At 43.1% G+C, this 18,343-nt stretch overlaps 1 protein-coding gene across 1 annotated transcript in view; it reads right to left on the reverse strand.

Annotated features, from left to right (window-relative positions):
- LOC140489154 (NACHT, LRR and PYD domains-containing protein 3-like) overlaps positions 1–18,343 on the reverse strand; it is a 72,827-nt gene that overhangs the window by 38,479 nt on the left and 16,005 nt on the right. Inside the window, exons 6-7 of the mRNA XM_072588379.1 lie at positions 15,114–16,851; positions 12,338–12,424 (exon numbers count right to left, since the gene is read on the reverse strand). Of these exons, the coding sequence (XP_072444480.1) occupies positions 12,338–12,424; positions 15,114–16,851 (1,825 nt within the window). The remainder of the gene's footprint in view (positions 1–12,337; positions 12,425–15,113; positions 16,852–18,343) is intronic.

Here is an 18,343-nt window from a genome sequence, read left to right on the forward strand (position 1 = left end):
CAAAAATCCAAAGATAGAGGGCAGATCCTTCAGGAGTTGCAAGCAGATGAGTGAGGCCAAAATAGGTTAGGAATCTTGCAAGGATACCTGCCTTGAAGACGTTTTCCTCCTCTCTCTACAAGAATCTCAGGTAGTCCCTCCCCCACTGCAATTCCCAGGTCATTTCCTCACCTATTGTACTCTATGCTACTTTCTCCCCACCCCCACCCTCCTCTCATTTATCTCTCCACCTGTATTCCTGATGAAGGGCTTTTGTCAGAAACATCGATTTTCCTGCTCTTCGGATGCTGCCTGAACTGCTGTGCTTTTCCAGCACCATTCTAATCTAGACTCTGGTTTCCAGCATCTGCAGTCATTGTTTTTCCCTAGGAAACTAAGACCGCACAGGCAGGTGAAATAATTGCCGCCTGGAGAGAAATTGGAAGGTGAATTTTAAAACATGACAAAGATTAGTTGGTGCTAAAAAGGAAGCTATGACCTCATTGGTGGACTGACTACTGTTTGAAGCAAGACACTTCCCCTTGTTCTCCATTCTCACAATGCAGCCTGGGATGGAGAATAGAAAGAAAAACAGATGAATCCCTCAAAACAATTTTATTTAAAAAGAAATTGAAATGAGAAACATTTTGAAATATGAAATGGTTACAGAAATTAATAAGTTTCTTTTGGGAAACCCAAGTACTCAAATGTAAAGAAGGAACATTCAAGTAATGTTTGTGCCTGGAATCAAATAGAAATGTTGATTGGTGTTTTACTATCCAAAGAAGTATTCTTAGAATATTCTTGAAGGCTCCCTAAGACTCATGAATAAGACAGATTGGCAGTCTTAATGCCAGGAATTAAGAATTAGAAATAGTTTCTGTTTGAGAGTGGAGTGATTTGGTGTTGCTGCTACCAGAGAGACAGAGACAATAATCATCACATCTTCAAGTGTGGTGGACAGAAGGAATGACACGGAGTGTAATGACCTGTACCCTACATTTTGATTTTGTTTTCAATGTGCTACAACACCCATCAGGTACTAACAGACAGTCAGTGTGCTCTTGGGTAGTTACATGATTGTAAGGTAACATGGAGTTGGGGGGAGGGTGGGTAGGTACATCTAGAACGTGAGACTGTAATTAAGGAGTTAGAAGAATCTGCCAGAGGACCACGAGAGGCTGGAGCCATAATGATTAAAGCACAATCAGAAGGGAACAGACTCTGTTCAGTTAGGGAACTGATGGGCAAATGTGGCACAAAGCAAGCAGCTTCAAAAGGCCCCAAGTAACAAATGACAGCAGCAGAATCAAATTTGAGCAAGTGCAAACAGTCGATTTTAAGAAGGGATATGGAAGAGGAGGAAAGAAAAGATTGGGAAAAGCAAGGAATAGCAAGAAGGCACTGACGAGTCATGGAGGACAGGCACATTGAGAAGGAAGGGCATATACTTGTGGTGGCAAAGACTGGGAAAACACAGTATGTGCTCAGTATTGTTATGAAGTTGAACGCATGCGCAGTAAGAGAGAGTGAAAGCTGTTTTGCACGGACCTTCCAGGTACCTGTCATGTGACTGACTAGCAGTCCCAGTGAATTTTAATACAGGGTTTTATGGGAAGAGTATAATGTTATAGAGTGGGAAGCAGATAAGCATTTAAGGGAAAGGAGGCTTAGAGTTGTAGACAGTTATTTTTTAGAGTTCACTTTTGGAGTTAAAGAATAAATTGTTTTTTTTTAAATAGTAGAATTTGGGAGTTCTCTGTCACTCATACTTTAGCAGATTAGGAGGCAAGGTGAGCTTTTCTGGGTGTTCACTTTAATTAGCAGAAGCATACCGCTGTGTCGAAACAGTTTGGGAACTCAAGTCCGAGATTTTGACAGGTTTAGACAGATCCAGTCTGAGATTAGGACAAATTTAAACAAATTTAAAAGTCTTAGAGAGAACTGTCAGGGATAGGATTTATGAACATCTGGATAGGAATAATGTGATCAAGGATAGTCAGCATGGTTTTGTGAAGGGCAGGTTGTGCCTCACAAACCTTATTGAGTTCTTTGAGAAGGTGACTAAGGAAGTGGACGAGGGTAAAGCAGTAGATGTGGTGTATATGGACTTTAGCAAGGCGTTCGATAAGGTACCCCATGGTAGGCTACTGCAAAAACTACGGAGGTATGGCATTGAGGGTGCATTAGAGGTTTGGATTAGGAATTGGCTGGCTGGAAGGAGACAGAGAGTAGTCGTTGATGGTAAAGGTTCATCTTGGAGTGCAGTTACTAGCGGTGTTCCACAAGGATCTGTTTTGGGACCATTGCTGTTTGTCATTTTTATAAATGACCTGGAGGAGGGGCTTGAAGGCTGGGTGAGCAAGTTTGCGGATGATATGAAAGTCGGGGGAGTGGTGGACAGCGAAGAAGGATGTGGCAGGTTACAGCGGGATATAGATAAGTTGCAGAGCTGGGCAGAAAAGTGGCAAATGGAGTTCAATGTAGCTAAGTGTGAAGTCATTCACTTTGGAAGGAGTAACAAGAAGATGGGGTACTGGGCTAATGGTCGGATACTTGGAAGTGTGGATGAGCAGAGGGATCTTGGTGTCCATGTACAAAGATCTTTGAAAGTTCCCACCCAGGTAAATAGTGCTGTGAAAAAGGCATATGGCGTATTGGGTTTTAATGGTAGTGGAATTGAGTTCCAGAGTCCTGAGGTCATGTTGCAGTTGTATAAGACTCTGGTGCGGCCGCATCTGGAGTATTGTGTGCAGTTTTGGTCGCCATACTATAGGAAGGATGTGGAGGCACTGGAACGGGTGCAGAGGAGATTTACCAGGATGTGGCCTGGTATGGTAGGAAGATCGTATGAGGAAAAGCTGAGGCACTTGGGGCTGTTTTCATTGGAGAAAAGAAGGTTTAGGGGTGACTTGACAGAGATGTACAAAATGATTAGGGGTTTAGATAGGGTTGACCATGAGAACCTTTTTCCACGTATGGAGTCAGCTATTACGAGGGGGCATAGCTTTAAATTAAGGGGTGGTAGGTATAGGACAGATGTTAGGGGTAGATTCTTTACTCAGTGAGTCGTGAGTTCATGGAATGCCCTGCCAGTAGCAGTGGTGGACTCTCCCTCTTTATGGGCATTTAAACAGGCATTGGATAGGCATATGGAGGATAGTGGGTTAGGTGGGCTTGGATCGGCGCAACATCGAGGGCCAAAGGGCCTGTACTGCACTGTATTTTTCTATGTTCTATTTTCTATGTTCTATTTGGGGTATTAAAGATTCCAGTAGATTTAAACACTTGCCGATTAGTGTCCTAGATCTTTTAAAAAAAAATAGGTGAGACAATTTATATAATTTTGATTACTTGTGGTTGGTTAAATTAAAAGTGGCTCTTAAGATTGATAGAGAGGTTCTGGGGTCTGAAGATGATTCCCAAATTTGCCAAGAATCTTTAGAAGGACAGAAAAAGATCATTCCTTTAAAATTAGCAAAGAGGTTAGAATTGGGTTTAACCAAGACAAAAGTAAAGCTGAAATAGTAAAGGAGTTGGTCAAGCACTTAGGTGTGTCAGAGAAACAGACAAATGCAGTAGAGTTAGAAAAAACCTAAATTACAATTACTAGTGTGGAAACAGGCCCTTCGGCCCAACAAGTCCATACCGACCCTCCGAAGAGAAACCCACCCAAACCCACTTCCCTCTGACTAATGCACTTCTCACTATGGGCAATTTACCACCCCCAATTCCCCTAACCTGCACATCTTTGGACTGTGGGGGGAAACCAGAGCACCTGGAGGAAAACCACGCCGACGGGGAGAATGTGCAAACTCCACACAGACAGTCGCCTGTGGCTGGAATTGAACCTGGGACCCTGGTGCTGTGAGGCATCAGTGTTAACCACTGAGCCACCATGAGTTAGAAGATAAACAAAGACAGAGAGGAAAAATAAAGAGATAGAAGGCTCTTAGCTGAGCAAAGAGAGAGAGAGAGAGAGATAGCGAGAAATGAAAGAGAAAAGGAGAGAGAATTTGAACCTCAGAACTTACGACTTAGTCAGGAAAGTCAAGTTAACAGGATGGAGATGAAGACAGAAGATAGTGATATATACAAAAATGTTAAAACACTGCCACAATTTGATCAGAAAGGTGTAGAAACCGTCTTTATTTCATTTGAAGAATTGGCTAGGCAGATGGAGTGGTCAGAGGACTTGTGAGTAATGCTAGTTCAGACTAAGCCGGTGGGCTGAACCAGTGAGGTATAGGCAGCGCTGGCATCTGAGGAGTCAAGCAATTATGAAGGTATCAAACAGGCTATTTTGAGTACTTATGAATTGGTTTCAGAAGCATATAGACAGTGGTTCAGAAACATAAAGAAGGAACCAAGTTGAGTTGAAAGACTTAAACATAGTAATTTTGATAGATGGGTGCGGGACTTAAAAATACCTGAGGCACTACGAGAGATTCTTCTGCTGAGGCAGTTTAAAAACTCACTTCCAGGGATGATAAGAATTCATGTGGAAGAACAGAAAGTTCAAGAAGTGAGAACAGCAGCAGAGGTGGCACATGAGTATTGGTACATACAGCAAAATTTAGCTTCCGGCAAGAACTTAATCCTGTGAGGGATAGATATTGGGAGAGAGGGAGATCCTCCATGCCAAACAAAGAGTAGAGTAGAGTACACTGGTAACAGTTTACCACAGGTGAAAAAAGAACCCCAAGAGTGTGGACAGGAGTTAAAAGACTTGGGTGTTTTCACTGTAATGGAGTGGGACACAAAACATTTCAGTGCTGGTGGTTTAAGGAGGGTACTGGGAAAAGGTGGGACATGTAAAGACACAGTGCTGGCTGTTGAAGAAAGGCACTGTGGGAAAAGACGTGGTAAAAGGAGTTAAGCCAGTGGCATTAGTGAAAGTAGTAAAGGAGACCCAAGAAAAGTCGAGGAGCTGCAGGAGACTGCACAGCCTCGGCAGGGACTGGCTATGGAGTTAGTGCCGGATCTCGATAAAGAATGCGCCTCTGTGGGTAAACAGAAGGGAAAGCAGTTATCATTTTGAGAGATACAGAATCTAATCAATCCCCAAAAGCAAGACATGAACGTATTGGCCAAGGAGCTACACCAAAGACTAAACACTGAGAAGATGACTCACGCCACTCCATCCAAGAATTCCTGAAGACCAAAGGCACCAAGATAGAAAAGGGTAAAATAATGGTCTCCTTTGATGTAACAGCCCTGTTCACATCTATCAACATCAACCTGGCCAATGAACACTGATTATGCTATTAGAAGAACCAAAGACACATGCACCAAACACCACCAACTTCATCACGGAAAGGACAATAGACCACCCACTTCATCTTCAACATTAAAACCTACAGACAAACCAACAGAACACCCATGGGATCTCCAATATCAGAGTTCTTAGCAAAGACAGTATTGCAAAGACTCAAACAAACAGCTCTGCCAACCATGCAACCCCAACTTTGGGTTCGCGATGTGGATGAATCCTTTGTCATCATTAAACAAAACAAATTCGAGGAAACCTTCAACAACATCAATTATGCCCTTACTGGCATAACATTCACTAAAGAAGAGGAAAACAACTACAAACTGCCATTCCTAGATATCACAGTAGAGCAAAAAGCCAATGGGGAGCTTCAAACCAGCATCTACAGGAAAACAACACATATGGACCAAATACTGAATTACAGAAGCAATCATCCCAACACCCATAAATGGAGCTGTATTAAAACGTTATTTCAACAACACACTGCAGCACAGAGGAACTATGCAGAGCAGAGGAAAATCACCTATACAGTGTTCAAAAAGAACGGGTACCAATGAACACAGTCCACTAATTTCTCAGCAACAAACCCCAACAAGCAGACAAAACACATCCAGAAACCCTTGCCACTCTTGTCTACATCAAAGGCCTCTTGGTATCATGGTAGCCCACAAATTCATCAACACACTAAAACAACAGCTAATGAACTTGAGAGACCAGATACAGACACTTAACACTAATGTCATTTACAAAATACCATGCAAGAACTGTAACAAACACTACATTGGACAAACAGGTAGAAAACTAGCCACCAGTATTCATGAACATCAACTAGCCACAAAAAGACATGAACCCCCACCCCCACCTCTTGCTAGTATCCTTACACATGGATGAGGAAGGACACTCTTTGGCTGGGACAACACATCCATCCGAGGACAAGCCAAACAGAGAGACACACACGAGAAATCCTGGAGCATGGCATTCCAACCAGAATGCTATCAACAAACACATTGACTTGGATCCCATTTACCACCTCCTGAGAAAAAGAACACGGAATGATGTTACCACAAGAAATAATATCACCAACCCAAGGAAACCTAAACAAAAATAGAAAGCAGTCTATACCACCTGTGCTTCATCTGGAGGCTCACTGAAGAGGTTACCCAGTAGAGTGATGACATGTCTGGAAATGAACCTTCCAGCTCAGTGAGCAAACCTACATCCAGAACCTCAACCTGAGTGACAAATCTTCTCAAAACCCAATGAACGTATTTGCACACCTTCTGCCGTGTTAGCCGAGAGTGTAATTTGTGGGATAGATGGACAGAAATACAGTATTCCCCTACGCAAGATCAGGTTGCAGTGCAAACCCAAGACTGGGGAAGTATCCATAGGAGTAATTGACAAGAGTGTCAGTTCCAGGAATTCAGTTCTTGGGAATGATTTAGCAGCATCCAAGGTAGGAGCAGCACCCCTTGTTGCAGAAAAGCCCAAAGAAGACATGGGAACTGAGGAGTTTAAAAAAACCCAGATATTTTCCCAGACTTCGTAGTAACCAGATCCCACTATCAAAGTCACAGCACAAGACAAAAACAAAAGAGACAGATGAAGGAGTTGAGGTTCAGTTAGTGGACCCCCTGTTTACTGTAATGGTGCAGGAAAAACCTGTACAGTCAGAGGGTCAGACAGAAGTGTGTAGTCCTGAAAGGCTAAGGGACTTGCAACAGAAAGACGAGACAATAAAAGATAAACATGTTGATGCATACTCAGAAAAGGAGGCAGAGGATACTCCTGAGGGTTATCATCTTAAAGATAGAGTCCAAAGACGAAAATGGAGACCACGGCAGGTTAGTGCAGAGGAGAAATGGGCAGAAGTACACCAGATTGTTTTGCCAGTAGCATAAAGACAGGAAGTGTTCTGGGTCACACATGAACTACTTGTAGCAGGTCATCTAGGTGTACGGAAGACTCAGGCTAAGGTACAAAAGCTTTTCTAATGGCCTGGACTGCACAAGAATGTGGTGCACCAGAGATCATCATAGAACAGTGCAGGGCAGTAGGCCCTTTGGCCCTCAATGGTGCGCCAAACTGTGGAACCAATCTGAAGCCTATCTATCCTACACTATTCCATTTTCATCCATATGTTTATCCAATGATCATTTAAATGCTCGTAAAGTTGACAAGTCTACTACTGTTGCAGGCAGAGCATTCCACGCCTCTACTACTCTGAGTAAAGGAACTACTTCTGACATCTGTCCTACATCTATCACCCCTTAATTTAAAGCTACTTCCCCTAATGCTGGCCATCACAATCCCAGGAAAAATGGCTCTCACTGTCCACCCTATCTAACCCTCTGATTATCTTATATGTCTTAATTAAATCACCTCTCAGCCGCCTTCTCTCTAACGAAAACAGCCTCATGTGTTCTTCAGCTTTTCCTCACAAGACCTTCCCTCCATACCAGGCAACATCTGAGTAGATTGCCTCTGAACCCTTTCCAAAGCTTCCACATCCTTCCATAATATGGTGACCAGAACTGTACGCAGTACTACAAGTGCGGCTGAACCAAAGTTTTGTACAGCTGAAATGTGACCTCATGGCTCCGAAACTCAATCCCTCTCCCAATAAAAGCAAACATACCGTATGACTTCTTAACAACCCTATCAACCTGGGTGGCAGCTTTCAGAGATCTATGCACATGGACACAGAGATCTCTCTGCTCATTTACACTACCAAGAATCTTACCATTCGCCCAGTACTCTTTATACCTGTTGCTCCTTCCAAAGTGAATCACCTGACACTTTTCCACATTAAACTTCATTTGCCACCTCTCAGCCCAGCATTATGTCTCCTTGTAACCTGCAACATCCTTCCGCACTGTCCACAACTCCACTGATCTCAGTGTCAACCACAAATTCACTACCCCATTCCCATCAACTACCACCCTCTGTCTTCTTTCAGCTTAGTAATTTCTGATCCAAATCGCAAAACTACCCTCAATCCCATGCCTCTGTATTTTGTGCAATAGCCTACCGTGGTGAACCTTTTCAAATGCCTTACTGAAATCCATACACATCACACTAATTGCTTTATCCTCATCCACCTTGTTGGTCACCATCGCAACGAACTCAATAAGGTACGTAAGGCACAACCTAACCTTCACAAAACCGTGTTGACTATCCCTAAACAACTTATTCCTCTCTAGATGATTATAAACTCTACCTCTTATAGCATCTTCCAACACTTTACCCACAAGTGAAGTAAGGCTCACTGGTTTATAATTACCAGGGTTGTCACTACTCCCCTTCTTGAACAAGGGGACAGCATTTGCTATCCTCCAGTCTTCTGGCACTATTACTGTAGACAATGATGACAAAGATCAAAGCCAAAGGCTCTACAATCTCCTCCCTGGCTTCCCAGAGAATCCGAAGATAAATCCCATATGGCCCAGGGGACTTATCTATTTTCATATTTTCCAGAATTGCTAACACCTCCTTGTGAACCTCAATCCCATCTAGTCTCGTAGCCTGTACCTCAGTATTCTACTCAACAATATTGTCTTTTTCCAGTATGAAAACCAACAAAAAATATTAATTTAGTTCTCCTATCACCCCAGACTCCATGTACAACTTCCCACTACTGTCCTTGATTGGCCCTAATCTTACTCTCATCATTCTTCTATTCCAAATATACCTAGAGAAAGCTTTACGGGTTTCCTTGATCCTATCTGCCAACAACTTCTCATATCTCCTCCTGGCTCTTCTTCTCTCTTTAGGTCTTTCCTGGTAAGCTTGTAACTGTCAAGCGCCCTAACTGAGCCTTCACGTCTCATTCTAACATAAGCTTTCTTCCTCCTCTTGATAACAGATTCAGCTTATTTAGTAAATCATGGCTCCTTCACTCGACCACTTCCTCCCTGCCTGACAGGTACATAATTATCAAGGACATGCAGTAGCTGGCCCTTGAATAAGCTCCACATTTCAACTCTCCCTTTCCCCACACTTTCCTTCCCCATCCTACGCGTCTTAAATCTTGCCTAATCACATCATAATTGCCTTTCCCTCCCTGTTAAAACTCTTGTGGTATTACCTATCCCTTTCCATTGCTAAAGTAAACATAACTTAATTGTGGTCACTATCACCAAAGTGTTCATCTACCTCCAAGTCTGACACCTGGCCAGGTTCATTCCCCAGTACCAAATCCAATGTAGCCTCACCTCTTGTTGGCCTATCTTCATATGGAGTCAGGGAACCCTCCTTCACACATTGGACAAAAACTGACTCATGTGAACTACTCAAGGTATAGTATTTCCTGCCAATATTTGGAAAACTAAATATCCCATAATGACTACCCTGTTATTCTCACTCCTATCCAGAATCATCTTTGATTTCCTTTCCTCTACATCTTGAACTATTCGGAGGCCAATAGAAAACTCCCAACAAGGTGACCTCTCCTTTCCTGTATCTAACCTCAGCCCATACCACCTCAGTAGATGAGTCCTCAAACATCCTTTCTACAACCCTAAGACTGTCCTTGTCTAACAATGCCTCACCTCCCCATCTTTTACCATCTTCTTTGTTCTTACTGAAACATCTAAACCCAGAACCTGCAACAGCCATTCCAGTCTCTGTTCTGTCCATGTCTCCGAAATGGCACAACATCGAAGCCCCAGGTACCAAGCCATACTGCAAGTTCACCCACCTTATTCCGGAGGCTCCTGGCGTTGAAATAGATACACTGCAAATCGCCGGTGCAAACTTGCCACCTTGAAACCATATTTGTGACCACACTACTCTCAACCTCCTGGACACTGGAGCTACAATTTAGGTTCCCATCCCATGGCTGAATTAGCTTAAACCCTCTCAAAGGGCATTAGCAAATTTCCACAAAAGATATTGGTATCCCTCTGGTTCAGGTGTAGACCATCCTGTTTGTAGAGGTCCCAGCTACCCCAGAATGAGCCCCAATTATCCAGGTATCCAAAATACCACTCTCCTGCACCATCCCTGTAGCCGTGTTCAACTCCTCTTTGTCCCTATTCCTCGCCTTGCTGGCACATGGCACAGGCAACAAACCAGAGATAACAACTCTTTGTTCTAGCTCTCAGCTTCCACCCTCGCTCCATGAATTTCTGCCTTAAATGCCCATCCCTTTTCCTACCTATGCAGACCACAACTTGGGGATGCTCCCCCTCCCCGGCACATGGGAGGCAACCCACCAACCGTGAGTCTCTCTGATTCCCACAGAACCTCTTGTCTGTCCCCCCTAACTATGGAGTCCCCAATGACTAATGCTCTACTCGTCGTCCACCTTCCCATCTGAGCAACAGGGACAGACTCTGTGCCAGAGACCTGTATCCCATGGCTTACCCCAGTAAGTCACCCTCCCCAACAATATCCGACTTGTTATTGAAGGGAATGGCTACAGGGGTTCCCTACACTGTTTGCCAGTTCCCTTTCTGTCTTCTGACAGTAACCCAACTGCCTTTTTCTTGTACCGGAGGTGTGACTACCTCCCAACCTCTCTTAATAACCCCCTTCACCTCCCGAATGATCCAAAACTCATCCAGCTTCAGTTCCCTAATGCGGTTTTTGTGGAGCTGGAGCTGGGTGCACTTCCAATGGACGAAGTCAGCACTGCATTACAATGCTGCTGTAAAGACATTTTGTGCTCAGTGACAGAAACCAAGCTGATGGATCAGACCAGATTACTTCTTGGGCTCAGTGATTGCGTGTTGTCCAGATGCTCACAGCATCTCTGCTTTGCCTTGCTTTTAAGCACTTTCCCCCTTTAAGCAAAGATACCAAGCTTACAATACTACTGACTGCCCTGTTGTTTAGAGCAGAAGTAAAGCAAGGAAACGGTGTGCCAACTGTACACAGTCATAGGAGAATCCAGGGCAGCCTCTGATACCAGTCCAGGAGCTGGGACACTGTCAGACAGCCGCTTGGGGTGGTCAGTCAGGATCCTCTCCTCATAAGGGAGAAGGAGCTGAACATTGGGCAGCCCACCATCTGCCTTGACTCTTTCTGCCTTATTGTGGGCAATTTTCTGCAGAAATGAGGAAAAGGGATAGATTAAGGGAAATGATAGTGGGTGATACAGCTGTTACAGCTCGCGATGGTGGGAAAAATGTGGTGCGGCCTTCTGAGTAGGCAGCACAGAGGCCATGCAGGGTTAAGGATGTGGGGGGGGGGATTGGGTAAGGGAAGATGGAACAGTATGTACCAGGACGGGTGTGAGGTACATGCAGCAGCAGAGACAGAGTGAGCATGAGGTAACAGAGAGTAGATTCTGTAATTTACTGTAATGGATCAGAGAAAATCATTGTCCTTCCTCCTACAGTGCAGGGCTTTCTTCCAGGTGGCCGAGACCATACTGTTCCAGGTGGCATCCTCGTTCCAGGTGGCATCCTTAGACCAGGCTCGCAGGGGCTGGTGTTGTGGCCTACTCTGTCAGTTCTGGCAGAAGAGGAGGGCCCCCTTCAGGATAACATGATTCAGTAGGACCTCCAGTCACCTAACTGTAGAGCAGGATGCCGAATTTCCCCATTTCAGCTATGTCTGTGATAAATGTCAGGCTCCATGAAGGGCAGTTCTGGACTGATACTGTTTGTCTGGATGCATAATTACTTTTGTTTTAAAAAATGCACCAGGGATGCTGGACTATTCTAGGATATGTGAGCAGGAGTGGGTGAAGAATAGATGAGAGGGCACTGGAGGAGCAGGTTACGTCGTTAATGAAGCAAGATGAAGACGATAGCACAAGAAAACAAGATCTCAGGGATAGAAACCAATTACTGAAACATGATAAAATCTTCACAGTCGTCTGCAACTGTATTTTTGATGCAGATATAAAAACAGTGTGGTCTATTCTGGAATATCACGTGTTCCTATAACCACCAACAAATGCAATGTTCTCTTTTTTTACATTCTGCCCCATGTCCATTTTCACTACCTGATATCACTGTCTCTACTCATACAGTTACCCATAATGTATATTACAGCTAGCAGTATTCCTGATAATGACGATAATACACAATGTCAGACATACAGTTTTTGTAAATAGTCTGTCACTCAGGTACTTACTCCAGTCTCTCTATTTCACAGTCTGGATTCTTCAGAGCTGTACACACAATTCTCACTCTGGAATCTTCCAGATCATTACCGCGCAGTCTAAACAGAGAGAAATGTACATTAATATGGACTGAGTTTTTCTCAGGAGGCTGAGAAATAGGAAGTAGTTTTTGATTGTGGACTGAAATAGGAAAAGAACAATGTTAAATTTGAAAATTTTGGAACGTATTGCACCACACTAAAGTAAGTTGCCAACACTCAGTCTAAGTGGCATTTACACTGTTGCTTTGTTCAATCAGTGAGGATTAGATTAGATTAGATTAGATTAGATTCCCTACATTGTGGAAACAGGCCCTTCTGTCCAAAAAGTCCACACTGACTCCCCGAGGAATAACCCACCCAGTCCCATTTCCCTCTGACTAATACATCTAACGTTATGGGCAATTTGGAATAGCCAACACACCTGACCAGCACATCTTTTGAATGCGGGACGAAATCGGAGCACCCGGAGGAAACCCATGCAGACACAGGGAGAATGTGCTAACTCCACACAGACAGTCGTCCAAGGCTGGAATTGAACCTGGGTCGCTGCTGCTCTGAGACAACAGATCTTAACCACTTAGCCACCATGCTGCCTCATGACTGGATGATACCACCGTGTGTACACAAAATCAGATTTAGTCTGCAAAAATTGCTGACTGGTTTGTGGAGATGTGACCAGCTGTGGATGACAAAGGCCAGCTGTCTGCCAACAAATGTGTGATTGGGTTTTTGGGCAGCTGAACAGCTCATGGATGTGAACAATACTGCCACAAGTCTTCAGATCTATTGAAGAGGAAGTGGTGTATCTCATTGCAGTAGGAAATACTTGAAGCTTGAGGAAAGTCAGTTTATTCGTCGTCACTATTTACTGGAAGGTGTTGCTTTTAACCAATAAGTTAGAGAACTTCATAATTTCAGGTCACTGAGTGCTTCCTGCAAGGAAGTGAACCTAGAGAAGATCAGCATGTACTGGTAAATAAAAACATCTCAGTGACCTCAATGGAGAGGGGCTATTATATTCGCTCGATAATGTTTTCTCCCTTTATCCAACAACAGTTTTTTTTTAATTGTGTCCCTGGAAGTTTTAAAACAGTCTTTGACTTACTTTAATAGAGTTTTACTTAGTAAACTTATACATGAGAAACTGAGAAAAGTTATTCCGGTTTTATTTCTGGTGAGAATCCTGCAAAGTAAGCCAATACCCCACATAAAATAACATTATTGCTGTAATTTCAACTGTAATCCACCAGCAGAGCTGCTACAAGCTAACTACAAACATTCATTTTATTGGAGTCAAATTCACATTACTTAAGCTAATACCTTTCCTTTGCTGAAAGAAAAAGAGTAATTCATATTTTTAAACTCTCTTTCCTGCTTTTCTCTTCCTGCTTCCTTGGGTCTGTACGTGTGCCCACTTGCCAATGCATTGGTTGTGATTTAATCCCCAGTCGCCTGCGTGGATTAAACCAGTTTTTTGGTCTTAATCCTCAAGAGTTGTTGAGAGTCATTTAAAAATTGAACTTCACAAACATGGATTTTGAGATTAAACAGCATGGCCTAATTCCAAAAGGAAAAGAGATAAGAAAATAAACTAAAATCACCCTTATTTCAGACAGAAACAATAATTCAACTCTTTCCTTTCATATTGGTCTCATTCCTCAATAATCAGATTTAAATCTCCAGAAGCTCAGTGGCTGGCCCTGCCAAGTTCTGGAAAATTTCTCTCATTTTGGATCTTGCGAAATCTGGGAATTTGAGGGAATGGCACAATTTTCCACGAATTAAATCAGAAACCAGCAATTCCTTGTACTTGATAACTGCACATCATTTTAATCTTTATACTATTTTGGGGTGGATGAAGATGGGCTTATGCCCAAGACATCGACTCTCCTGCTCCTCGGACGCTGCCTGACCGGCTGTGCTTTTCCAGCACCATACTATTCGACTATTTCATGGTGACTAATACTATGAAATTACATTAGCTATTGCTATAAAATCCAGTCCACTGAATTTTATGTAAGGAAGAAATTTTATTCTCTGTCATTATATTGTTGAAATATCACAGTTGTCTTGGTTTATAGGGAAGGGGAGTTTCTTACTGCATTCGTCATTCAATACAAGGCATGTTTACAGCAGGTGCAGCTGTTCTTGATATTTCAAGGGAATTTCTCGGAGTCAACTCCAGGCATAAACTCAGTGGGAATGGACTGTTAAAAACCTCTGTTATTTATCAATGTAATTTTTTTCAGAGACTGTACCCTACAAGCAAGATCTGATCAATGTGTTGGACATTTAGTGATTTGGAGTCTTTAAAACAACAGGTTCCTTCTTTGACTGGACTGTGATCCACATAAATAATTAGACTTAAAAAAGTCATTTAAAGTAATTATCTCAATTTCAAATACATCCCATTCCTTTTAAGGAACCAGAGTATTATTTCCGTTTTCACTTTCCACACCATTGGTGTTTAAAATACTGAGAGGACCTATATTCCAGACTAGTGAATAAATACCACATTTTTCCTTTTCATCTCACTTCCATGGTCAGGTTCTACAAGAATCCACTAAGCAGACCAACAACTGGTCAGCAAAAGCATCATTCTTATTTTATACCTCAGCATTTCACACTAGTCTTATCTTCCAAAGTTTTTCTGACTCTGCCTCCTTTGTTTAAGCTGAAAAAGGTGCTTTTTTTGGCAACATAGCAAGTGGTTTATCATCAATTAAAGTATTGAACAAGCAGGTACCTCAAGATGTGGCATTTGTGCAGAACGGATGCCAGCCGCTGGAGTCCTTCACAATGAATGTAGCATTCACGTAGTCTGAGCTCTTTTATTGAATCACAGAACCCAATGACGTGAGAGAGGACCACACAGTCAATAGGGGTCAGTTGCAATCCATCAAAGTTAAGTATTTTCACAGATCCCACTGTGGCCTGAGCCAGTGCTTTATTCTGAGATTCAAACAGACAGTGCATCATCATCAGGAGACTTCTTTTCCCACTGTGATCCATTACACTTCCAGCCAAGTTGATAAGGGTTTTCTTCACCCATTCAATAACCTGACAGGTTGTTTGATGAAGAAATGGACTGAGAAACTTCACCAGGGGCTGTGCAGCCTGTGGGGAAGAGAGACCAGCTACAAAACGGAGAAATATTTCAAACCTCCCATCCTCCTTACCATGGGCTTCACAAAGGAGGTTCTGGATGTTTTTGGGATGTGCGATCAGGAATTGTGCGAGTGCAGCTACAAACTCTTGGATGGTGAGATGTGGAAACGTGTAAAACACACTGTGGACAGAATCATCTCGCTCCAAAAGTTCCATCAGGAACCCAGACAGGAACCGGGAGGGTTGCAGATTGTACTGGATCAAATCTCCATTCCGAAACACAATTTTCTTCTCAGAGACTCCTGTGAAAGCCATCTCACCAAGCTTCAGCAACACATCACGGGGGTCTTCAATCTCTCGGCTATGGTTTTTCAGAATGTTGTAAATATAGTAGGAATAGAGTTGGGTGATGGTCTTGGGCACTTGCTGCTGTTTCATGTCTTTTTCTGTGAAAAAGGGACCCAGTGACAGACCGAGGATCCAGCAGTACGAAGGGTTGTAGCACATGGTGTAAAGGATCTCATTCTCCTCCACATGTTTGAAAACAGCTGCTGCCACTGTCTGATCCTCAAAAAACCTGTTGAAATATTCCTTCCGGTCATCACCAACAAATCCCAGGATTTCAGCCCAGACACTGATCTCAGCCTTTTCCAATAAATGCAATGCAATGGGACGGCTGGTCACTAGCACTGAACATCCTGGGAGCAGCTTGTGCTGGATTAAACCATACACAACATCAGACACTTCACACCAGCAATCAGGATCCATACACATCAGCGGAGGCTCTGTATTTCTCCGACTGTCAGAAAAATCAATACTGTCCTTGAATTCATCCAAACCATCAAATATAAACAGCAAACCCTCTGGGTTCTTCCAGAGCTCTCCAAGAACATTCCCAAAGTAAGGATATAGATCTAGTATCAGACTCTTCAGGTTTATTCTGCAGTTGATAGCATTTAAATCACGGAATTTAAAACTGAAAACAAATTGAAATTCTGGGTATATTTTCCCAATGGCCCAGTCATAAACAATCTTTTGTACCATTGTTGTTTTTCCAATTCCTGGGACTCCACTCACTGCTGCTGTACCCCCAGAGTTAAATTTTCTCTGAGAAAAGCTGCTATAGAACAATTGATCAGCTCTGATTTTTTCCAGTTCATGACGGAGATGCTTTTCTCTCCACTCTTCATGGTCTCGGCCTCTTGCCAGTAGTTCATGTTCTACAAGTGTCCGATCTCGAACAGTAGAAATGACCGTTAGCTCAGCATATCGATCAATCAGCTGGAAAACCTTCACCTTCTCCTTTATTAGGATAGTGTTCACTCTCAATGTTTCAGTTTGAACCCGGAGAGTTTCCTTGTGTTTCTGCTGAACATCTTCAATTAAAATAGACAGAAAGTGGTTCTCACTGTTAGTTATATTAACATTGAAGAAAAATAAAAAGTCTCAATTTGTTTTAATTTGACAGTGAAATGTTGCATTTAGTGCACAGATTCAGTCTAGGATTGTGTAGAAATTAAACCTCAGTTCATGAAAACGTCACTTGGATGTGAAGGATGGTTGAGAAAAAAAATCAAATTCTTTTAGTTTTGGTAATTACTGAACGTGAAGATTTCGAGAAAAGTGATCATTTCCCTGTAATGGTTAATATATTAGACTGAATAAGAACGACACATCACAGAAATGTTCTCGTTTCCATATAATAAATATGAAAGCAATATGGTTCAAAACATTCGAACAGGAGTGGAAGTTTATCCTTATCAAGAAAGGCTGAACAGATAAGGAATCTACTCACTCCAAGGGAGTGAAGGGCAAGGTTCACATGTTAAAGGTATTTCTTATCATGAATACGATTGATTGACAGAGTAGACGGATAGTGGAACATTATTTTTAGAACATTACAACATTACAGTGCAGTACAGGCCCTTCGGCACTCGATGTTGCGCCAGCCTGTCATACCAATCTGAAGCCCATCCAACCTACACTATACATCCATATGCTTGTCCAATGACGACTTAAATGTACTTAAAGTTGGCGAATCTACTACCATTGCAGGCAAAGCATTCCATACCCTTACTACTGAGTAAAGAAACTACCTCTGACATCTGTCCTATATCTATCACTGCTCAATTTAAAGCTGTGGCCCTTCGTACTCGCCGTCACCATTCTTGGACAAAGGCTCTCCCTGTCCACCCTATCTAACCCTCTGATTATCTTATATGTCTCTGTTAAGTCACCTCTCAACCTTCTTCTCTCCAACAAAAACAGCCTCAAGTCCCTCAGCCTTTCCTCGTAAGACCTTTGTGGGCGGCACGGTGGCACAGTGGTTAGCACTGCTGCCTCACAGCGCCTGAGACCCGGGTTCAATTCCTGCCTCAGGCGACTGACTGTGTGGAGTTTGCACGTTCTCCCCGTGTCTGCGTGGGTTTCCTCCGGGTGCTCCGGTTTCCTCCCACAGTCCAAAGATGTGCAGACCAGGTGAATTGGCCATGCTAAATTGCCCATAGTGTTAGGTAAGGGGTAGATGTAGATGTGGGGGTATGGGTGGGTTACGCTTCGGCGGGGCGGTGTGGACTTGTTGGGCCGAAGGGCCTGTTTCCACACTGTAAGTAATCTAATCTAAACCTTCGCTCCATACTAGGCAACATCCTAGTAAATCGCCTCTGCACCCTTTCCAAAGCTTCCACATCCTTCTTATAATGCGGTGACCAGAACTGTACACAATACTCCAAGTGCGGCCACACCAGAGTTTTGTAGCATAACCTCATGGTTTTGGAATTTTATCCCTCTATGAATAAAAGCTAAAACACCGGATGCCTTCTTAACAACCCTGTCAACCTGGGTGGCAACTTTCAAGGATCTGTGTAC

The sequence above is a fragment of the Chiloscyllium punctatum genome, chromosome 18, assembly GCF_047496795.1.
Source record: "Chiloscyllium punctatum isolate Juve2018m chromosome 18, sChiPun1.3, whole genome shotgun sequence".
NCBI classification, from domain to species: Eukaryota; Metazoa; Chordata; class Chondrichthyes; order Orectolobiformes; family Hemiscylliidae; genus Chiloscyllium; species Chiloscyllium punctatum.